This window comes from Plectropomus leopardus, chromosome 2, assembly GCF_008729295.1.
Source record: "Plectropomus leopardus isolate mb chromosome 2, YSFRI_Pleo_2.0, whole genome shotgun sequence".
Classification (NCBI taxonomy): Eukaryota; Metazoa; Chordata; class Actinopteri; order Perciformes; family Serranidae; genus Plectropomus; species Plectropomus leopardus.
Genome location: NC_056464.1, coordinates 29911064 through 29933494, shown reverse-complemented (window position 1 = coordinate 29933494; position 22431 = coordinate 29911064). Strand labels below are relative to the sequence as shown.

Here is a 22431-nt window from a genome sequence, read left to right as displayed (position 1 = left end):
TGAGTATAATAATAAGATGGGGGACGGTGCGTCTTATTCCGTAGCCCTTAATTTCTCGCAGCGTCTCTCCTGGTTGGTAGGTTCTGATAGACATGCTCCCATTGGAGGCTTAGCGCGTCACGCGGAGGGCGGATGGTGATGTGGTCCACGCAGTCTGTGTGTCACGGAAGGCTGAAGGAGCCACCTAAAAGAAGCGTGCCGAGTTATTGGATACGTGTTGTTGCTAGGGGCGTGGGCAGTGGCGTGAAATATTCTAGCTTTCCCGAACGTAAAAGAGATGAAATATAGGAAGACAACAGTCGTATCAGCTGGACGACAGCTGCGCGGAGAGCTGACTCAACCTGAGGGAGACTGTGCCGCAGTGAGCATTATCTGATAAGCGCTTCTGCTCCCTCCAGGACATGGAGAAGGGAAAAGTGGATAGTTAAAGCGACAAGCTGAGGTCTCACTTCTCGGAACTTATTCAGATTTTCACCCGGAACACCTGCTGGTTATTTGCATCGAGCTGTTGGAGGAGCCTCTGACAGCTGCGCACTTGCTCGTCCCGTGATGTGTCTTTGGAGGGATTAGTTAAACATCCTGGCCTGTCCACTGTAAGCCACCGTCTGCGGAACGAATCACATTCATATAGTTTTCGCTGTAGCTTATGCAATGTGGAGGGAAGTGTTTGTGAGCTCATAGGTTGAACCGGCAATGACATCAGGCTTAACTTGAATAGCTCTGCGCTGTATTGCAGCACCGGGGCGTGAGGTGGCAATGCGCGCATCCTCCGAGCTGGACATCTTTGTGGGGGTGTCCTAAACAAAACCAAGGCATAGGGCCACATACATCCTGAGCTGGCGAACTGCGTCACTGAGTGTTGCAGGTAGGCAGCAAACTCCTCCATCAGAGGGGCATCATCCTCCCTGCACAATGTTAAGCGCTTAACAATCTACCGGGGATGGATTCGGCGGATCAGTCGAGCAAAGATCCGCCGCTGGGATCCACATTTTCCTCAGCACCCAATTTAGACTCGGACATTAATGCAAACGCCCGCAGACCTGTTTATCAGAATGGGACGGACCACAATGTCAACATCCAGATCGCAGCCCTGCGAGGAGCCAGTGACCCCAGCGCGTACCCGTCCACTGACTACCGCGCGCTGGTGCGCCAGAGGTTCATCCGGCGGAGTTTGTGGGTGTCAGACTCCGAGGAGCAGCAGCCGGTGGACACGCAGGAGTGTGTCAACAGCAGCCAGGTGCCCCACATTGACCTGCGGACCATCGTTGATCGGACCCGGGTTCTGCACGGAGCCCGCCTCGGCCTCCAGGAGAGTTCAAGCACGGAGAGCCAGGTGGCGCTGAAGGACACGGAGAGCCTGAGCAGGGACGAGGAGAAGGGAGACAGGAGCGAGCCAAAGGTAGAGGTCACGCCCTCGGATGTCACAGGTAAAGCAGGGAGTGACGAGAACGAAGAGGAGCCCGGGATGAAGGCTGTGTCCACCTCACCCGGGGGGCGCTTCCTCAAGTTTGATATTGAGCTGGGCAGAGGGTCCTTCAAGACCGTCTACAAAGGTCTGGACACCGACACCTGGGTCGAAGTGGCGTGGTGTGAACTTCAGGTTGGTTTATTGATCATTCAAGTCAATCATCCAGTAATAGCAGTGGCGTGTCCAGATTTTTTTTTTCCTGGGGTGGCCTATGTGGGGAACTGACTTATGCAGGGGTGAAGTACAAGCGCTGCTGCAGGCACACGTGTCAGCATAGATTTGATTTAACATTTTTAACCTCACTACCCATACCAGCTTTAATTAATAACATGCAGTGTTTTAGCTTTCTGTTTATGATTTAGTTTAAAAGATAACTAGATCAAGCAATCACAACACAACAGAGTGACACCACACAAATGTAAAATATCACTTCCATATATTGTTAAAGAAATTGTTGCTCCAAAATAAAAAACAGTACAATATCAAGTATAAAGTGCCGACAAAAATAAAATGAATAACTCTGTGTGAACAAACTTTTTAACAGCTCTGGCACTTTACTGCCTCTCAGGTTTAGACAGAATTGCACGTATGAACCAAAATTCAGTTTACTTGTCAAACAGTTCAAACTAATTGGGCAAAAAACAATCATAATGTGGTGGCCAATCAGATCTCAGAGTTGGCCCACCCCCAGGTCACTCCCTAGACACCCCTCCAAATAATAGCAGGGGTGTCAAAGTCAGCGTAGTTCGGGCCACATACAGCCCAATCTGATGTCAAGTGGGCTGGACCAATAAAACCATCAGATGATTTACAGTTTAACAAACTTTGATTCAGGTAAAAAAAAAAAAAGATTTACAGTTTATAGTTTATAGTTTATGTCCTGAACTCAAATATTTCAGTTATTATCTGGAATTGTGGAGCAATGTTTTTTTATAACCCCTCAAATTTTTATATTCTAAGTAATTTCAACAGAGAAATGTGGGACTTTTACTTTGGAATATTTCTAAATTTATATTATTAAAATGCTTGATTTTTTGTCTGTATATGTTCAGAGATATCCTCAGCTGGAACGTACCAGTCAGTGTCAGGAATGATCTCATTTTTATTTACAGCAAAAAAAAAAAAAAATCAAAGAATACAGACAATCTCCTCAAAAACATGTTAATAGGCCAAATGATACCAAGAACGGGGCAATAAAATAGTTTCCGTACTCGGAAAAAAGAAAAAAAAATCTCTCACTCTACAGCTTGGAGCTCTACTACACAATAAAAGGTCTGTGCTTGAAATTCATTGTACTTGAAACTTAAGTGTGTTTATTACAAACTTGACCACGGCTTTAGTCATTGTGCAGCCTTTTGCGCAGGTTGTCCAGATGACACCCTTTCTTTTTTCTATATTGCACATTTTTTTAATTGAAAGTTTGAATAACAAATCAAAGATACATAACAAAAAAGTATCATCAGATACAGACACTTTCCTAAATGCGTACTAGAGATGGGGAAAAAGAGAACAACTACAACTAAAGGAATAAAATAAAATCAAAGTAATAAAGTAATAATACTGACAGATAATACTCACACACTTACAGTATCCTCATGGTTAAAGCCAGCAATATTTCGGTTACATTAGACTACACTGACTCCTAAATCACATGTAGCCAGCCAGTGAAAGGGCAAACTGGCTTGATTTCTTTCAAAAATGTGAAGAAGGAACTGAATAACCTGAAAGATGAAAATAACCCGAAATTAGCAAGAAATGAGTAAAAAGTAAATTACCTGAAAATTAGCACAATTGAAGGAAAAAACAAACAAACAAACAAACAAGGGAATTATCTGAAAACAAATTGCTTAAAATAATAATAATAATTCTGTAACATAATTTTCAACATATAATTATGATCATTATTGTTTTTCTGAACATTTCTTCTACATTTTTGAAAATAATTCTCTAATCTACAAATTTTTTGCAGTTTGCAGGACATTTCTTGCCAAGATGTTAATAACCTTTTTTCCCATGTTTTCTAGAGAAAGCACAAGAAAATCAATGATGATCCAGATTTCGAAAGGTTAAAATCATTGAAAGTTCTGGTAAAGTCATGGAATTTTGGTTTTATGTAATGCAGTTGTGACCGTAATCTACTGTAAATTACCTTCCAAGTAATGTAACCTAACAGCATATTTATATCTGTAGCTATCGCCGTAAAATACCTCTAATATGTGTTGATATGTGAAGTTTTTTTGTCATCACAAGCGTTTTTCAATTTCCTCACCACATTCTGTCTCTCCCTTCATGTCTGCAAGCGATATGTGATCATTTCATATCTGATCATCTAACCACCTAGTAGTGTAACCAGATCATAACAAACTCTCAGGACGGGGTCTGTCAGGTAGTAAATTGTTAATGAAGGGTCCATTACAGGGTCTTTACACTGCTGACATAAGCACCCATTTTACAGGGGGCTTAACATCCAGAGTGAAAACGGATTATTGTCAGATTATTGTTATTTATGTGGCTATTTCCTGCCTTTTGTTCTCCTTCTCTTAGGTTCAGCACGTTCAGGAGCAGCAGCCGCTCAGCAGATTCAGTCATTTATGTTGTTTTATGCTTTCTTACTGACGACAAGCTTTGTATCAGCAAAATAGTGGTTCTATTGTTTTTATAATCTCATATTGCTGGAGTGTTTCGGCGTACAGCACCCAGATTAGGAGCTTCATTCTGTTTTCCATAATGTTTTCGTTAATGAGCCATCATTTAAATATTTGTCCTCACTGGGGAACTGAGGAAAGGCATCGGTCAGAGTGTTATCGCAGGGCAGAGTGAGGAGGAAGTGTCATGTAGCTTTTTACTTTTTGTCAGCGCTAACATTGCACCAGCTTTCCCTCTCTTAATTCTCAGCCATCATTTAGTTTTGACGTTAATGAGACATCTGTATTCTTCTTTTCCGCTGCATACTTTATTGAATTATGCACTGAACTGAAGTGCCCACCACCCTAATGCAAGGTGTCAGCACTTGAACTGTGGACACGCTAATTTGTATTTTGTAGGAATTTCCTAATTAAGTTTTTTGCCCGCGATCGCGATCTGAGTCATTTGATATACTTATATTTAACTGGATAATACAGCTGCACAGCGCACACTTCAAGTACTTAAAAGTTATTAAAATCAGTCAAGTGGATATGCTTGACAATTTAACAGCTCTGCAATACAATACAAAAAAAATGTTTGCATCCAAACCGTTCATTAAGGTTTTTTTTAATTTTATTTTTCCAAAATAACAAAGCAAACAAACTAAAATATTTTTATAAGACTCTCATCACTGTTTCACTTCATGCAGCATTTTACTTAACAAACTAAAATGTCTTCAGAAATTGACTTGTGCTCAAATCTACCTAGTGTAGCACTTTAATAAAAGAACAGAACAATATAAATTAGTAATATTATCTCAGTTCCACTTCACAGTACTGTTGTAGCTGAATTTTAACATTCCCAGTCACAACAAATAAAAAATCGGTTACAATTCTGCTTATTACAGCATTACATTAAACCTGCTCACTAAAAATGAACAACAAAAATTTTAATTCCATTTAAAGTGATGTTGCAGCTTAAGTTGATCATGAAAAAAAAATCAGTTTCTAATTATTGGAGTCGCAGCATTACAATAAAACCTGAATATCTGCCACCAATCGTGCTCTTCATATACGAAACTTTTGTGATGGTGGATATAAACAAGGATCAGGTCGGGCGCATGCTCAAAATAACCGATCCTGATGAATTAAAAAAATGTGTCGATCGGGCCAGATAACGATCCCTCTGATCGGATCGGGACATCCTCAGTGTTTTGAATTGTTTAATGGACAGGGGGCCAATATAAATAGACTCATAGCAGTGACAGCTCACTGCATGACTAATCTGTGTATGTGGTAATCTAATGATCAGTTTAGATGTCATCCATGTGATACACACGGAGATTAGCCTGCAGACGGTAGTTGCCCTTTCAGGACCTGCTCTGTCTGTCCAAAGCAAAAAGCTGCGTGGAAATTACATGTGAGAACACTAAAATTAAGTATCTTACCGCTGTAAGAAATGACTCTCGCTATGCAGTAATCTCCAGTGAAACGGAAGCACAGCCGCCGGCTTTAAAACTGAATCTACTTTCGACAAACACACAGAACAATACATATGTGTCATTTTAAAGTTTTGGATATGTGAGAGAAGACTACCGATTTTCGTTGGAAATTGGTTATGTGGGAGCCTCTGTTTTAACTCTTTAAGACCTGAGCTAATAGGTTTGATTTCTTTCAAAAATATGGTGAGAAGGAAATGAGAACCTAATGAGACATTTTGTGCAGCTATACGTTTTTTGCTTAACGAATCATTTTGCCAAATTTAAATTGGCACCTTTGTTTTAGTCAATGCCCTGGCTGATAGCAGTGTACTCGAGTTAAGACATTTCGTAGTGGCCAAAAAATCAAGCTGGTTCAGGCTGAGTCAGCATCTTTTACGAGCCTTTAATTTACTTTAGATGATCGTAATGAGAATAACGTTTGTGACTTTAAGGCGAAGCCCTGCAGCTGTACAGATTTAGTGCGGCTTCAGAACGAACAGAGCCTTTGCTTTTTTTTTGTCTTCTTACTCTTACAGAGTCTAGGCTCTCCCTGTCAGGCCCGAGGGAATAATAATAAAAGTTTGTTAATAATAATTCAAATCACAGCCCAACTCAATCAGGACATAGAATTAAATTACTATTACATTGTGCTTATTTCACTGCTCTTTTGGCAACAACACACATCCAGATTCCAGTGAGGCAAAATCTGAAACTGAAATTCTCTGTTTTGTAGAAGCACACTCAATAATACACATGTAAGGAGGCTCATTGGGACGCAAAACTTCATTGCAGCCCTCAAAGCGAGCCCTCGATTGTGCACGGCATAAAAAATTATCTCCCGTTATATCCCACATTTCAGCCTCTCCTGTTGTACCTTGAATTTGATAACACAGGATTGATACTCGGTGTGGCCCATACAGGAGTAAAACACTAACTTCAGTTTTTTAAGTCATCATTAGGGAGCCAAAGTGAGCCTCAAGTTTTTTTTCAGTAATTCTTGTCTAATATAAAGTTTATTGATCAAATATATAAGAAAAACAAACGAGAATAAATTTGTATGTATTCACTTTTTTTGCGCCTTTTCAAACATGGATTAGGGGAGATGGGGGACAGTTGCAACACTTTTTGGATTTCTCTCAGTAACAGAGACTCAGGACTAGACAAACCAAATTTTACTATACAGGGTTCCCATAGTCATGGAAAACCTGGAAAAGTTACATCAGTTTAATACCTCCATCCCTTCTTGAAAGCAGCTTATTCATTTAAGACATTTAATAACCCTTTAAGGCCAAAGTTAATTTTTAAAAAAATATATTTTTTAATTTTTTAAGTTTAATTTTTTTTTTATTTTTGTATTTTCAAATTTGAGACAGTCCTTGAACCTATCATTGGGGACGCTGAAATTATATATTATATTTAGGATGGACTTTTAATTCCTTTTTCACAAAACTGTAGCTCAGCAAAGATGGCAAATACAATTTAGTTCAAGGAGAAGAGTACTTGTTTCAGATGTGTATCAGGAAAGGCATGATGAGCTCTGCAGTGAGTGTATGTACAGTGTGTTTGTGTCTGTGTGTGTGTGTGTGTGTGTGTGTGTGCATTGGAGCAGGTTTTTTCGGAGAGATCTTGTGATCTTTAGTAAATGTGTTTGCTGTGCATTCTTGTTCAGTTTTGTTAATTACATATTTATTTTCCCCCCTTTTTTATTTACTTTTGTGCATGTAAAGTAACAGTGGGTGTATGTTCAGTGTGTGTGCGTGTGTGTGTGTGTGTGTATTTGCATTAGAGCAGGTTCTTCGGGGTGATCTTGTGATGATGTAACCTTTCTGTCCCTGGTGGTGAGGCCCTCTGTGCCTCACTAACAAAAAGCAAGAGCAACTTAAATAATGTGTCTCTACTGTCTGCACACAGTGTGTGTGTCTTTGAGTGTGAGACAAAGAGTGAGACAGCAGAAAATATAGATGCTCATAGGGGGAGATTTTAGGAATAGCCAGATCCCACTGTCGAACAAACCAAGCCGCGAGTCTTGTTACTTATTTACTCACTAAATGTTGATCAAACATCTGCTGAGCAAGTTGTTTACCCAAAATTAGCAATTTATGCAATGCGATTTAGTAAATATGCAAAAAACCCTCTCCCACTTTGAGATCTGTGTCTCACTGTTGAACAGTATTTGTCTCGTTTGATGGCTTAGTAATGAACGCTAAACATGGATTTATACCCCCGTGGTATAACACACACAGATGTGTCTGGAGAGTGAATCCTGCTGATGCAGCCCTCTGCACCAAGACAGAGAGAGAGGAGAGAGGGAGAGGGCGGGTTCAGCCCAGGACAGCGAGGAAGACTTGTAGTATTTGATGCAATACAAGAGCTCGCCATATTAATTGCAGTGTTTTGTCTTTACCTCTCCACACTCTGTTAGATTCGAATGACAGCGCTGTTAATACAATTCCTCTTACTGTTTTTATTATGCAAAGCATTTTGTGAAGCAGATTCTTGTGTAAGTGCCACACCCTGCTCCCATTCTCTCGCTGTAAAGAATCATCTGTATGTAAACTACCCGGGAAATTTGACAATATTAACAAAAAAGTGAGGTTTAATATGCTTGTTCTCTGTAAGGAATCAGCAGTATGACAGTAGCTACAGCAGGGAGGCGTATCCTTCACAATACTGCTCGTAATCTAAACCGCATGAGGCAGCTGCACACTGCATAGGTCACTACGGGCTGTGAATGAAATCCGATTCCCCAGCATCAGTCAATAATCAATGCCAAGTGATGTACAGTACGTTATTGTGCCTCGCAGACATTTAAAACACTAAATGCAGCCTCATCGTCACCATTAAACTGTGTGTATTGAGACTGCTGGTGAGAAAATCCAGAGGTCACTCAGCATTTGTCGCGGCCGAGGCCATTGGGCTGTATCTGCCATGCTGACTGGAGAGAAACAGAAATGTAGAGGATGTTCGCCGTCAGCTGTTTTACTATTTATACAACAGTTCAGGGAAGGCAGGGGCCAAAATATTGATCAAGTATACAGAGATTCACTCTGGCTTGTGAACCCAAAGATGTATGATTTAAACTCTGAAGATTTGTACACAGTAAAGATATCAAAGATTGAATTTTTCTTGATCTTTTGGGCATTTTGATAGAAAATAATTATTCTCCAGCTTGCTGTGATAAACTCTTAATGGTCTTCTTCCCTGCAGCAACACTTTGACATTTACTGATTAAAAATGCTATTTAATCTTTTGTTTATCTGTTGTGACAGATGTGTCTGTGTCTGTATGACAACACCAGATTAAATAAGGATTTTACTTTTTTTGTGAATGTAGTCAGGATTCGACTAATAGTTGTGTAGATATCTGGTGCCATTTGTTTTAGAGGGGAGATTTTTTTTTTTAAAAAGAAGAGTAAATAGTTCAAGCCCCCATGTTTACGCACTCTAAATGCCAAGGTTGTGTTCACTCTAAACATGAGCCGCAGGTAGCTTTAACACAGCTCCACTCCTGAAGTAATGTCAGAGTATTTCAAGCAGTGGTTCCCAACTGGTGGGTCGCGGTCCAAAAGTGGGTCACAGGTCCATTCTGAATGGACCATAATAACACGCAGCCATTTAAAGTTTGTGAAAAACTGTTTTTTTTTTTTTTTTAACGCACCTCAAAGCTACTTTTTTTCCTTGAGCGTCCTCCATGACTTCATCCCACATGATATGTCGATTTGTTAAAGGAAATTTGAAAATGAAATGCTAATTTTTGTTTTTAAAGTATTAAATAATAATTGTAATAAATAGTGTAATTGTAGCACCCCCCCCCCTCATTTTAATGAAAAGCCACTGGTTTTACTTTAAAAAAGGTTGGTAATTTTTTTTTCCTACAGAGGTCTAGGCTAAGCCCCGATGACCTCAAATGATAGGCCCTGGGTTTTACTAATTGCATTTTATTCTTGCAATATGTTTTATTTCATTGTGTTTTATGCGAAATCTGATAATCTTCACAGATCAAAACCACTTTTATGATTTTTAAAGCCAGAATGCAATCACCAAAAGTAAATCACTATAGTGACACTAGAAATAAACTACTACATAAAAGCTTAAGAGTTCAAGAGTGGGATATTTACTGATGGATTTAATGTCGTAAAACAAAACATGAAAGTCTCTTCAGCTTGTGTTAACCACAGACCTTATTCCATCTAACCAAAAACCCATTCAAAAAGCCCATAGACTTACAGACAAGGAAACCAGGAGCGCTAAAATGCTGACTCATTTCCAAGTTTTACGGCTCATTTCTGGGGCACTCTGTTACCACTTGATGTTAGGGTTGGGAATAATCCGATACAATATTATCACAATACTTTTGTCATGATACAATATTTTTGTAATTTCAAACGTGTTGCGATATGCTGAGTATTTCAATAAGATATGTTAATTATATTCCCATATATTCCCATCCCATCTTTCTATCTTAAGATCTTTGCAGACTGTTCACCTTACTTTATACTTTTTATTGCAGCAAATAGTTATCTAGTGGACTGGCAAGGGTGATTGATTTTATTATCCTAGTAAGCTACCAAGAGTTTTATTTGTATTTATAATATAAATTATTAATTTAAAAAAACTTTGCACTTTATGTACAATTTTCTCCCCCACTCCCACTTGATACAAGTAAAACAAAGTCAATGACGATGATTCAGCCCCTCACGCTTGTTAAATTTGGACATGTTGAGCTCTGAGCTTCTCCTCTGTTAAGGCTTCAAAAACTAAAAAAAAAAAGAGTGGATGAACTTGGAATTCATTATTTGTCATGTTAAAAAAGCTAATTGTCTGTCTCCTTTTCTTCCAAAGGAACGGAAACTGTCCAAAGCGGAGAGACAGCGGTTCAAAGAGGAGGCAGAGATGTTGAAGGCTCTCCAGCATCCAAACATTGTACGATTTTATGACTTCTGGGAATCACCGGTGAAAGGGAAGAAGTGCATCGTTCTGGTGACGGAGCTAATGACCTCAGGGACACTAAAAACGTGAGCGTCAATATGAAATTACAAAAGAGAAACAGTTTTTTCATTATCTTTGTCAGTATGTTGGACAGGTTTTGGTAAGCTTCTTATCTTGTGTCCCTCTCAACCTTATACTTGACTGTAAATCACAGATTGTGAGACACAAATATTAGTCTCTTATTCCTGCTTCTATTATTCAGTTTAAAACAACCTTACAGTAAGGACCATTAGACCGACTACATTGTGTGTATCAAGTTTCATACTAATTGAATGACAACATTACAGTAAATCTAGTCCAGCAGAGACTGAAACTCAAAGATAAGGTTTTTGATTTTGTTTTTTTTTTAAATAGTGATTTTAGAATTATTTTTCTTTCTAAAACGTAATTAATGAACACAATGTCTGTCCAACTAGAGAGATTAGTTTAAGAAAAGCACAGTCATTACAGATAAATACTAACTGTGTTTGCAGCTGATGCTTAGTGAAAGCAATAATCAGGGTTCCCACACATTGTCATGGACAAAATTTCAAAACTTTTCCATGATGTTTCAAGGACCCAAAATAATTATTTTGCTTGCCCCACTTGCCCAGGCATTTTTCAAACATTTAAGATTCAAACTCAGTCCCAGATAATCAATGTTCAAGGGCCGCCAAGTTCTTTTATAAATCCAACAATCATTTCTGTTTTTACAGTGTCTATCTTTAATCAATGGTGTAATTTTAGGGATTTTTTAAAACATGCCTTTCTAAAATTAAAAAAAAAAAACAGACAATTTTAAGTTGTTGCCAAAATATTTTAAAGAAAAAAAATGCCAAAAATTTAAAAAAGAAGAAAGAATTTAGAGGGGACAGACCTTGATGTGTTAGTTGGTCTTATAACATTTACTCTGTTTTGGAAAAACAAATGTCTGACACCTGCAACATCTCTGTCCACCTGCAGGTATCTGAAGCGCTTTAAGGTGATGAAGCCTAAAGTTCTTCGGAGTTGGTGCAGACAGATTCTCAAAGGCCTCCACTTCCTCCACACAAGGACTCCTCCGATCATCCACAGAGATCTAAAGTGTGACAACATCTTCATCACTGGTCCGACAGGCTCTGTCAAGATAGGAGACCTGGGACTGGCTACACTGAAGAGGGCCTCCTTTGCTAAGAGTGTTATCGGTTAGTCGTCAGTTACTGTAGTTGGCAAGACTTTTTTTTAAATGCGAAGGCGAAAATAAGAATTTTAAACCTGCAGTGATTTTTCGAGGCAGCGGAAACAAGCTGTGAATACAACGCTGACATCACAAAGTCCACTTGAACTACAGTATGCTGGAAGGTTATTTAGGGTTATTTCACATAGTCATAGACAAAATTTCAAAACTTTTCCATGACTTTAAAGGAGCAAAAGTCATGTTTTTTTTATTGCCCCACTTGCCTAGTGTTTTTCAAACATGTAAGATTCAAACTTCCCACATGATGTGTTGGAATGACAATACAAAAATAATTTTTATTATTACAGTTTCTGGCTGTGATAAATGGTGTCATTTTGAAACATGCCTTTATAATAATAATAATAATAAATTGCCCAAAATTAAAAAAAAAAATAAAATTGCCAAAACATGTTTTTTAAAAGATTTTTGAAAGAAACCATGCCTTTCAAACCCTATTTTCTTATTTTTTTTAAAAAAATGATAAAAATAGCCAAATAATTTTTTTATTTCTTTTTTTTGACATGCCTCGTGAGCAGACATGAAGGGGGAGACAGAACATGGAGAGAAAATTTAGAAACTTTAGTGGTGAACGAATAAAACAAAAACACGACAACCAAAATGTTGTCACACATCTACAAAGCTGCAATATGTCATCAGCTACAGAGAATATATAAATTCACCGTTATGTTACATTAATGTTATTTAATTTAATACACACATTTTTCTAGCCCTGGAAAATCTGATTGTGAATTTGTGTCCATGTCCTGGTTATTATCAAAATTAATAGCCTGGCACAAAAAAATGGTTTTGATCTGCAAAGCTAATTTATCCCTTCAGACAATGAATGTTTTTATATAACTCATTGTTTACATCAACCAACCATTACGCTTAACTAAGGGCGGGTTACATGAGTATTAGGCTGCCTGCCTATAGTGTCCTCAGTTTCCAGTCAGATCGCTCGCTCATGCACAGCCTCTTGCCCAAATATCATCACTCGTGGCTCCAAAAAACCAAGATCTAAACGGTCGAAATGCTAAACTCTAGGCTTTAACGGTAGCTACATCTATCATTTTTCCAGTCTATTATTTTGGGATTTTTGCAACTCAACTCAACTTGAAAATCAGCATAGTGTCTCCGTTAAGCCCACCAGTTTTTTAAAAAGTAAAAATGCAAAAGAATCATATAACACATTTTTAAATGCAAACTAACACCATATCACCGTGTTTAAGTTGCACAGAACGTCCGACGTTTGCGTTTTTTACTTTTCAACCAGCTCCCTCCTGTCTGTCATTTGAATGATTGCTGAACTCTTGGAGTCACGATTAAGAAGCTGTGTTGGGTTTCAGTTCTGAACATCAGTATTGATCCTACTGAAATACAATGACACAGTGATAACTGTATGTGACTTAATAATTTGTCTCTCTCTCTCTTGCATTAATCCTCCAGGCACTCCGGAGTTCATGGCCCCTGAAATGTATGAGGAGCACTATGATGAGGCTGTGGATGTCTACGCCTTCGGGATGTGTATGCTGGAGATGGCCACCTCAGAATATCCGTACTCGGAGTGTCAAAATGCTGCTCAGATCTACCGCAAAGTCACCAGCGTGAGTTAACATTTAAAGCTGTTAAACTGGTTGCTGTCACAGCTGTTTTGAATTAGGTTTTGGTGTTTTTCACAAAATAGGCCAACCACGGTGTATAGGGGTGGGAGACATGTGCAGAGGTTCTAACCAGTGATTATTTTAACCATCAATAAATTATATATTCTTTAGTGGAGTGACTAACCATGCAGTCTTAAAAATATTAAAACTGCGTAAATCTTAGGCAAAGTAAGTGAGTCTTAAAATATTTGTATTTAAGAGTCACAAAGTCAACAAAGAGAAGTGCAGCCTTCAGCGAGCCGCCGTGCAAAATCTATAGAAAGCTGCAGCGGCCACTCCTAGCTTTGGCTGTTTGATTCTGTGGCAGCAAAACTAAAAGTTGAGGATAGTTTAACTTTGGCAGCAATTTGCAGCCAGAGAATACCGTATTCAATCAATAAACAGAGTTCTGTGTCTCCTGTGACATGCTGACCTTAAAAAATGTCATCCCGCCTGAAACACATGAAGATGCCTCCTGGCAACAGAAAAATGTAATTACTGCAGCAAGCTGCACTTTTCAGCTGCTTGGTGTGTTTTCAGCGAAACTCAGAAATGTATGTAACACGGCAATATTTACTTATAGTTTTCTAAAATGAGATACCAAAGCTACTGGTTAACCAGAGAAAGCAAAGCTGTGTTCACTATGAGCGAGTCGTTTTCAATGAATTCCTGCAACATGAAGGTAAAAACTGACGCCTGACACGTCGCTGCAGACCGACATGACGCGGTGAGGCGTCAACCAATTATATGTTTTTGTTTCTAACCGTGGCGCTGTGTTATACAGTTTAGTTAGCTGATGCTCCGTTAGCTGTATGTGCATTGCAGCGAACACAGGGATGCAATGGAGTTGAGAAATGTGATGTTAAAATGGGGCTCGGACATTGGACAAAAGCATAGATATTTTTTGACCAAATACAAACTTCAGATGACTTTCAAAGAACGCAAAGTTTGAAGTGCTTTATGGCAAGGAGCAGACACACACACACACACACACACACACACACACAACGTAACTACATTAACAAACACTTGAGTACCTCAATGGCAACTCAGATCAAATCTAGCAGGTTGTGCTGTTGCTCTGTGGTTCATATTGTAAACACAGCATGAGGCTGTATCTGCATGGAATTTGGGAAGGATGCGTTTTAGTTATCTGGAATTCAAATTCTCTTTTTAAAAAGAGGGATTAATTATTTATTTTTTCAGATGATACATTTTCCCGCCATAACCAGCAAATGTTTGGTATTTTTATTTTATAAATTACTCCTGCAGTGTATCATCATTAAAATAATAATTATTGTAATTTTGAGCCATTCTTTGTGGATAAACTAATCACTCAACTAACAGCAGTAGCTTCTTAATCTCCAGAGTTGAGATGTCTGGAGTTTTGAAATGTGTTTTGAAAAGTTTGTAATTTTTGACACTGTAGACAGACAGTTACTCTACCTCCTCTGGTATGCAGGTAGTACAAGTGCTGCTGTTTTGAGTGTTGAGACATATAATGCTTGTTTGTTTTGCAGGGGGTGAAACCCGCCAGCTACAGCAAAGTCAGTGACCCAGAAATTAAGGAAATAATCGGGGAATGTATCTGCCACAGATGGGAGGAAAGGTAAGTGGAGCAGGACCTCTCTGACTGCGTCTCGGCGCTCGTTTTGCATGCAGGTAGAGGTGTTGTTTTGTTTCTGTTCCTGCAATGTGACGTCAATGCCAGTATTTGGCTCTGATGTTTCTGTGTGTTGTGCATCATTAGGTCAGATTATCATTGTGACCCGTAGCTCGGGGCAGTAGCTGGTGTTTGTGTATTTCCTGCAGGTACTCCATCAAGGACCTCCTGAACCACGCCTTCTTTGCAGAGGACACAGGCGTCAGGGTAGAGCTCAATGAAGACGACGATGGGAAGAAAACATCCATCGCTCTGAAGCTGTGGGTTGAAGATACCAAAAAGCTGAAGGGGAAATACAAGGACGCTGGTGCCATTGAGTTTTCCTTTGACTTGGTGAACGAGGTCCCGGAGGTTGTTGCCCAAGAAATGGTAAACAAATATTAAGCTGAAAAAGACAAATTTTCAACTTTTGCACCCATAGCATTTTCCAAATTTTTGCCGTCGCTGTCGTAAAGACAACCAGATCACTTTATGTTTTCCTCAGAGCCTAAAAATGACCACTGTTTCCACAGTTACTTTGATGGTTCCTCCATTTCCACTACTGAGGATAATAACGCCAAAGAACTCTGATACTCTTTGGTAACTGGGAAAAACTATCATAAGCTACTGGGGAAATCAAAAAAGCACTTCTCGTTTTCCAGGCCTTGGAAAAGTCATGGAATTTTGTTATTTGTAATGAAATTAACCATTACAGTAATCTTCTGTGGATAACCTTCCACATAACGTGACATAACAGCAAATTTGTTTTCTGTAGCTGCTGATGTATCTGTCTAATATGCATCGATGTGCGAAAATGTTTTGTTTAACATCACGTACTTTTCTTCATTTTCTCCCTACGTTCCACTAACTCTTAGCTGGAGTTATGTTTGAATAGTCTGAAGCAAATATATTTTAAGAACAGAAAAATTATGTTGTGGCGGTGTGGACTCCCCCCCCTCACTTTGACCTTGGCTTTTGTTTGCACTTGCCAGGCTTTGTCTACTAGCCTTGGAAAATAATCATTTTTTATAGGCTGGCTTGTGTCTGTTCAAACCAATTGACACTTCAAAAATAGCTCTTATATAGTGTGTAAGGAATATTAAGCTGCAGGTAACCATAGCAACAACACTGCTTTATGCTAAACTCTCATTAGTAAAACAGACCTGACTCTCATTGATTGAACTGGCTAAAAACTAATTTGGGATGGTAATAGGAAGTGGTGGAATGTAACTAAGTACATTTACTAAAGTACTGTACTTAAGTACAAATTTAAGGTACTGTACTTGTACTTAAGGTGAGTATTTTCTCATCATGTCGTTTTCTACTTTTACCCAACTACATTTCAGAGGGAAATATTGCACTTTTTCACTTCATTTATCTGTCAGCTTTAGTGGGTGTTTTTTTTTCTAATGTTTAGCTTTAATTTTGTGTGTGTGTACTTTTACTTAAGTAAAGAAACTGAATACTTCTTCCACCACTGGCGATAAGTGTATTAGTATAAGAATACTGATACACACTGATGCAGCGGAGGAAATGCAGTGAGGTGCCTTTGATATATCAGGACAACTTGTTGTGGATTAGTATCATCTCACTTCATAGGTTTCTTGACTTTAACTCAATTGTGGGCCTGTTAATGCAGTGTAATGTAACTGGGAGTTGGTTAGTGGTCATGTCTGTAATCATACACTTGATTGATTGTACTGTATTGATTGAAACTGGAACAACTGATCAGTTGATCTTTGCTCTTCCAGGCAAAGAATGCCAATTTGTTGATTGATTTCATTACAGGTCTTGAATTACAATGTTAGTTCATTATAAGCTGCAGCAAACATCTTACCTGTGTCTTGTAGGTTGAATCAGGTTTTTTCCTGGACTGTGATGTGAAGATAGTTGGGAAGTCCATCCGAGACCGCGTGGCTCTCATCAAGTGGAGGAGGGAGCGAACTTTCTCTTCGGGAAATGGCGAGGCAGCTGTGAAGAAGCCGCAGCAGAACCTACTCCAGGTGCCTGGTACCGCTGTACAACAGGCGCCCACATTATCTACGACAGACTACGAGGAGCAGGAGGTGGAGCAGCAGACCCTGATCTGCACCGTGCCAGCAACTACGTCTGCCACATGTGAGAACCTGCGAATAGATAGGACATGAATGTATAATATTTCGTACAACCTCAGTGTTATAGTTCATGCCCTGACACACCAAACCGACAAAGAACAAGTAGTGACGAAAGCTGGCTGTTGTGTCACCTTACATTGCCTAGGGATGGGTATTGTTTGGGTTTTTTATGGTACTGGTGCCCAATCAATGCTTTCAAGACAGTACCTGTGCATAAACAGTGCCAATACATTTTTTGAAAGTAAAGCACAAAACAACGGCAACAACATGGAAGAATGCCTTTTCTTCTTCTTGAAGAGCTGTATCAGGAGGATTGATACACAACAAATAGCTCAAATAGTTCACACACCGTGCTGTTGTTTTTAACTCAATACTTTCATATTTATCCTTTTTTTAAAAAAAATATTGAATAATCTCCCCACAGCTAATTTTCAGTCATTATCTTGTTACCTTTAATATTTTTTTTTTCAATTTTCCAGACATTTCTTGCCAAGTTGCTTGTTGTATTTTCCCCGTGTTTTCAAAAAATTAAACCAATTTTCTCAGGTTTCAGAGGTTTAAATATGAACGAAAGGCATCTGAATGCAGCACAACAAAACTGATGTCAATCCAGCATCTGATATGAATCTCCGGTAGCCCTACATTTGTTTTTTTGTTTGTTTTTATTTCCTTTTTTTTGACCACCTGCTGCAAAGATAAACCAGTCTGATCCCACAAGATTTGTGTTGGGTCCTGTGGAATCCCAATTTCAATGCAGTCCTGGACCGATTAGTGTGAAGTTGTGCTGGACACACTGTAAAATTTAAGCTAACAGCTTGACATTGACTGATGTCGGCTTGGTGTGTCAAAACTAATCATCCATTGACAAGAAATAGCTCTGACAATGCTTTAAAATGTTAAATTGTATTTTGTGAATGTACACAAGAAAAGGTGACTGCAGTGTCTGAGTAACACCTATTAGTCATCAATGACACATCATCACCCACCTTTTGAATTTTAATGAGGTGCTACTCCTCCGTCTGCCTCTGTCCTTCCACAGCGTCCTTCCTGCAGAGGGCATCACTGTGAATAAAAATGTTTTGTTATCTTTGTTATTACAGCTGACAGCGGAGTGAGCTCTACCATGCAATTAGATGATCTAAACAATCAGCAGAACGGCACCTACCAGTCGCTTCCGGAGCCCATCTCCACTGCTCAGATGGTCTACAGTCCTCCTGCGCAGGTTGACCCTCAGCTGCACCAGGGGCCCTACCAGCAACCCACAGCACAGGCCTCGCATGAAAACTACACACAAACATCTCCATTACACCAGGGAGCCTACCAGCAAACTACAAGTCATCTGCATCCTGGGGCCTATCATCAGCCTGCCGCACAACTGCACCAGGGGCCTTATCAGTCTCAAACAGTGAGTGACAGCATTTTTTATTTCTGTGGCATTTTAAAAAAAATCTTTCATTTGGTTTTTTGAGTTGTTTTCTGAAATAACAACCTTTGTATTTTCTTTTTTGGAATGATCAGCGTCACTACAGTGATCCCTTTGTATGTCATGACATCATCACTGAGAGCACAATGTGTTTTAGACGTGGAAGCACCTCCCTGGTGGAGGTGTTAACGTGTAGGACACACTCTCTCACTAAGACAGAGAATATAAGCTGTCCATCACAGGATCTGACTTCGACAAAAAGCACAGAGGACTCAGCCCACGCCCCAGACTTCCTATCGTCTAACTTAGCCCAAAATCCATCATTATTATCTCCTCTCTTACCGCCACATCAACACTCTCATCATGACTCAGCAAGTCATTTCAATTCACCTCTGCTTCCCCTGAATTTACAACCTCCCGCAAAGCTCCGTCTGAGCATCCCACGCAGCCCACAGCCCTGCCGCCACTGCAAGGCTTGCATGTCTCTCCTCCTGAGGGATAAGACAAAGCAAGGTGCATCTCTGGGACACACACATATGCACTCTTTCTCCACATCTGCCCAGTTTTGTTCTAAGGCATGCTCACCCACATCTCCTCCAGTCTCTCTTTCGGCCTCTCCCCCGCCATCGATCAGTCACCCAACCCTGGTGACGTCACCTTCGCATCTCTCCCCGCCCGCACACGTCCTGCTCCCTTGGAGTTTGTATGACGGTGGAGATCTCACTCTTCTCAACCACTGTCTCCAACACATCATAAGCCGCAGGACCAGTTCCCCCACCCTCTCTTCTACTCATCCGATTCACAGCCACGTGGAGGTCGGGGGTGCTGCATCCTCAGTAGTTGATCATACAGACAAGAGGCTGAGCCTGGACGTCCCACTCTTCTGTAGCCCAAATCTGGACAGAAATCAGCTGTTTTCAACACTTGACAGTGAAGGCAGAGCAGATCCACGGGTAGGTTAGAGAAGGAGGCTTCATGTAGGATACATGCCTGCTGTATCTTAGCTGCTTCGCTCCTCTGGCCTTTCCAAAACAGTAGCAAAGCCTTCCCAGCAGCCAATCTCTGCTCCTGCGTTTTCCAGAATCAGGCCTCCGATAATGTGCTAGCATAGGTACGTCAGCATGGCTGATAAAAGATTTACAGTATAACTTCCCTTTTTCATTTGAGCTTGCCTTATTAAACATTGCAAACTTTGAAAAAAATAGGGCTGTAAATGAATCTCAAGTTAAATGCAATAATAGCATTTCTTAATCATATATTTTCAATTCCATTATTTTGCATTTCAGTTTCGAAGTCCATATTGACAAGGTAAAGTAATTCTTACCTGATTGTCTTGATTAGGAATCCAATGACAGCAAAAAACGGCATGGGACGAGATTGAAGCGGACATGTCTGTCAGGGGAGAATCATGGGTACCCACAGAACACATTTTCATCCAGATAACTTAAGGTCAGAGGTCATGGGACCCCTGGGGGAAATGACCTTGTTACTTTTCCATTGCCAAAATTTAGCCTAACTTTGGAGTGTTATTCAGCCCCCTCCCCCCAAACCTAGAATGACATGGTTGGTACCACTGGATGCTTTTTAAAATTAGCTTACAAACTCAGCCCGGTACTGCCTCTTAAAGACAGGAAAGCCAGCTGTTGATTAATGCAGAAACGCTTACAGCCCTGGAAAACATATCCCTCTCTACTTTCTTGTTTATAGAAAGGCAAAGCCCCTTTCATTCCAGTTGACCACCATTGGACACACTCATAAAACACAGCAAAACATTAAGTCACACATTGAAAACCCTGTTTTGTTATGCAAGACAAAAATACATCAGTAAATAGCCCACTTGTACATATTGAAGCCTTTAAATGTACTTAAGAAGGCTGTTGCTAAAGATGGGTACATGAGACTGCAGAATGTCATCACACCTGACACGACTTTAACGCCTTGTTGGGTTGGTGCTGAAATCATGTGACTGTGGTGTAGTCGTTTATGGCCTAACATTAACTTGTTATTTCGGGCGATTACATTTGCACTTTGAAAATCCCAAAACGGGTGTTTATTTGTGAAGATTATCTTGATGCACAAAACATTTAAGTGTCATAAACCACAGAGGTTAGTTTCTGCAAAAATCCAAAATCCAATGGAAAACACCAATTGGTTCCTCTATAGGGGAAACCAGGTCGACGCTAACTTCTTGGTTGGCCTATAAAACAACATGATCCCTGATACACTCTTTAAGGTCCCATGGGGGAACAGGAGGGACTTTGCCTTTCTATAACGACCCCTGCTTTGACACACTGAACATTTCAACCTTGAGCTTGATTTGTTGAAGCAAATCTACAAACATCATTGTGTCATATTGTACCTAAAACAAGACCCACTGAAATGTGATCTCTCTCCTATGTGTTTCTGACAGACAGTTTCTGCTCCGGCTACACCAGCCCCTATTGTGCACCAGAGTAGACAGACAGCACAGAGCTTCCCAGCTGCAGCCTCGACTCTACAGCCACAGTTTACTGCCCAGCCCAGCCAGGAGCAGGTACTGCATGCGCCCAACTGCGACAGGCCTTGGCAACAGCTGTAGTGAGACACAGAAAGCAGAATTAGGAGGCAAAAGTTTGGAAGTCGATTATTGCACCCCACTCACAGTTTAATTTTAATAGCAAATAATGTTTGTTCGACATTCAAAATCATAAATAATAAATAATATAATTTAGTGTCAATTAAACCGACTAAATGACAGATATTTGTATATCTGATGTATTTTACAGATATTTCATATTATATTCAACGCATAACAATAACAGTGGAGAAAAACATGATAAACTTTGCAATTAATCCCAAAAGTTAATGCAATAACTACAGGAAGTTTGTATGGAACAAATGATTTGGATCATTTTTGTAGTGAAGATCCATTCTCCTGATTTTTCTGGAACTTTTTATACAATTATTTGTTGTTGTTATGTATGTATATTTATATTTTTAACAATCATGCATATTGAATAGGCCTTTTTTGACAAATTCTGTTTTTCTTTCTCCCTGACGCTTGGCTATTGTTCTGTAAGCTTGTCAATTGGTTTAACAGCATACTTTTTTTTTCACTGAAGGCTGGAGAGTGAAGGCTCACTGACATGTTTATTAATGTTTACTTTTTATTCTGTGAGATTTTATATCTTTAAAAAAACAATCTTAACTTTAAAAATAAGCATTTCATTTAGTTTTCTTCACAGAAATTAGTGAAATGCTAAGATATTCACCTTTCACCTTCTTCTCCGCTTATCCGGGGTCGGGTTGCGGGGGCAGCTGCCTAAGCTGCAAAGCCCAGACTTCCCTCTCCCCGGCCACGTCGTCCAGCTCTTCCCAGGGGATCCCGAGGCGTTCCCAGGGCAGCTGAGAGACATAGTGCCCTGAAAACCTCACCAGGGAGGCATCCTAATTAGATGCCTGAGTCACCTCATCTGGCTCTTCTCAACGTGGAGGAGCAGCGGCTCTACTCCGAGCTCCTCCTGGATTACCGAGTTTCTCACCCTATCTCTAAGGGAGAGCCCAGCAACCCTACGGAGGAAGCTCATTTTGGCTGCTTGTACCCGCGAACTTGTTCTTTCGGTCACTTCCCAAAGCTTGTGACCATAGGTGAGGGCAGAAACGAAGATCAACTGGTAAATCAAGAGCTTTGCCTTTCGGCTCAGCTCCATCTTCACCACGACAGATCAGGTCTCAGATTTGGAGGTGCTAATTCTCATCCCAGCCGCTTCACACTCGGCTGCGAACCATTCCAGTGAGAGCTGAAGGTCACGGCCTGATGAAGCCAACAGGACCACATCATATGCAAAAAGCAGCGACTCAATCCTGAGGTCACCGA

The 22431-nt window shown here is 40.0% G+C and overlaps 1 protein-coding gene across 7 annotated transcripts in view; it reads left to right on the top strand.

The window, feature by feature from the left end:
* The first annotated feature begins 279 nt into the window (after positions 1–279).
* The window catches only part of wnk2 (WNK lysine deficient protein kinase 2), a 46483-nt gene continuing 24331 nt past the window's right edge, over positions 280–22431 (top strand). For all 7 annotated transcript variants that reach the window (XM_042507922.1, XM_042507896.1, XM_042507912.1 and 4 more), the window contains exons 1-9: positions 280–1600; positions 10415–10587; positions 11504–11724; positions 13203–13360; positions 14917–15005; positions 15209–15428; positions 16889–17156; positions 18253–18557; positions 20986–21108. In XM_042507922.1, the coding sequence (XP_042363856.1) occupies positions 941–1600; positions 10415–10587; positions 11504–11724; positions 13203–13360; positions 14917–15005; positions 15209–15428; positions 16889–17156; positions 18253–18557; positions 20986–21108 (2217 nt within the window). In that variant the 5' untranslated portion in view covers positions 280–940. The remainder of the gene's footprint in view (positions 1601–10414; positions 10588–11503; positions 11725–13202; positions 13361–14916; positions 15006–15208; positions 15429–16888; positions 17157–18252; positions 18558–20985; positions 21109–22431) is intronic.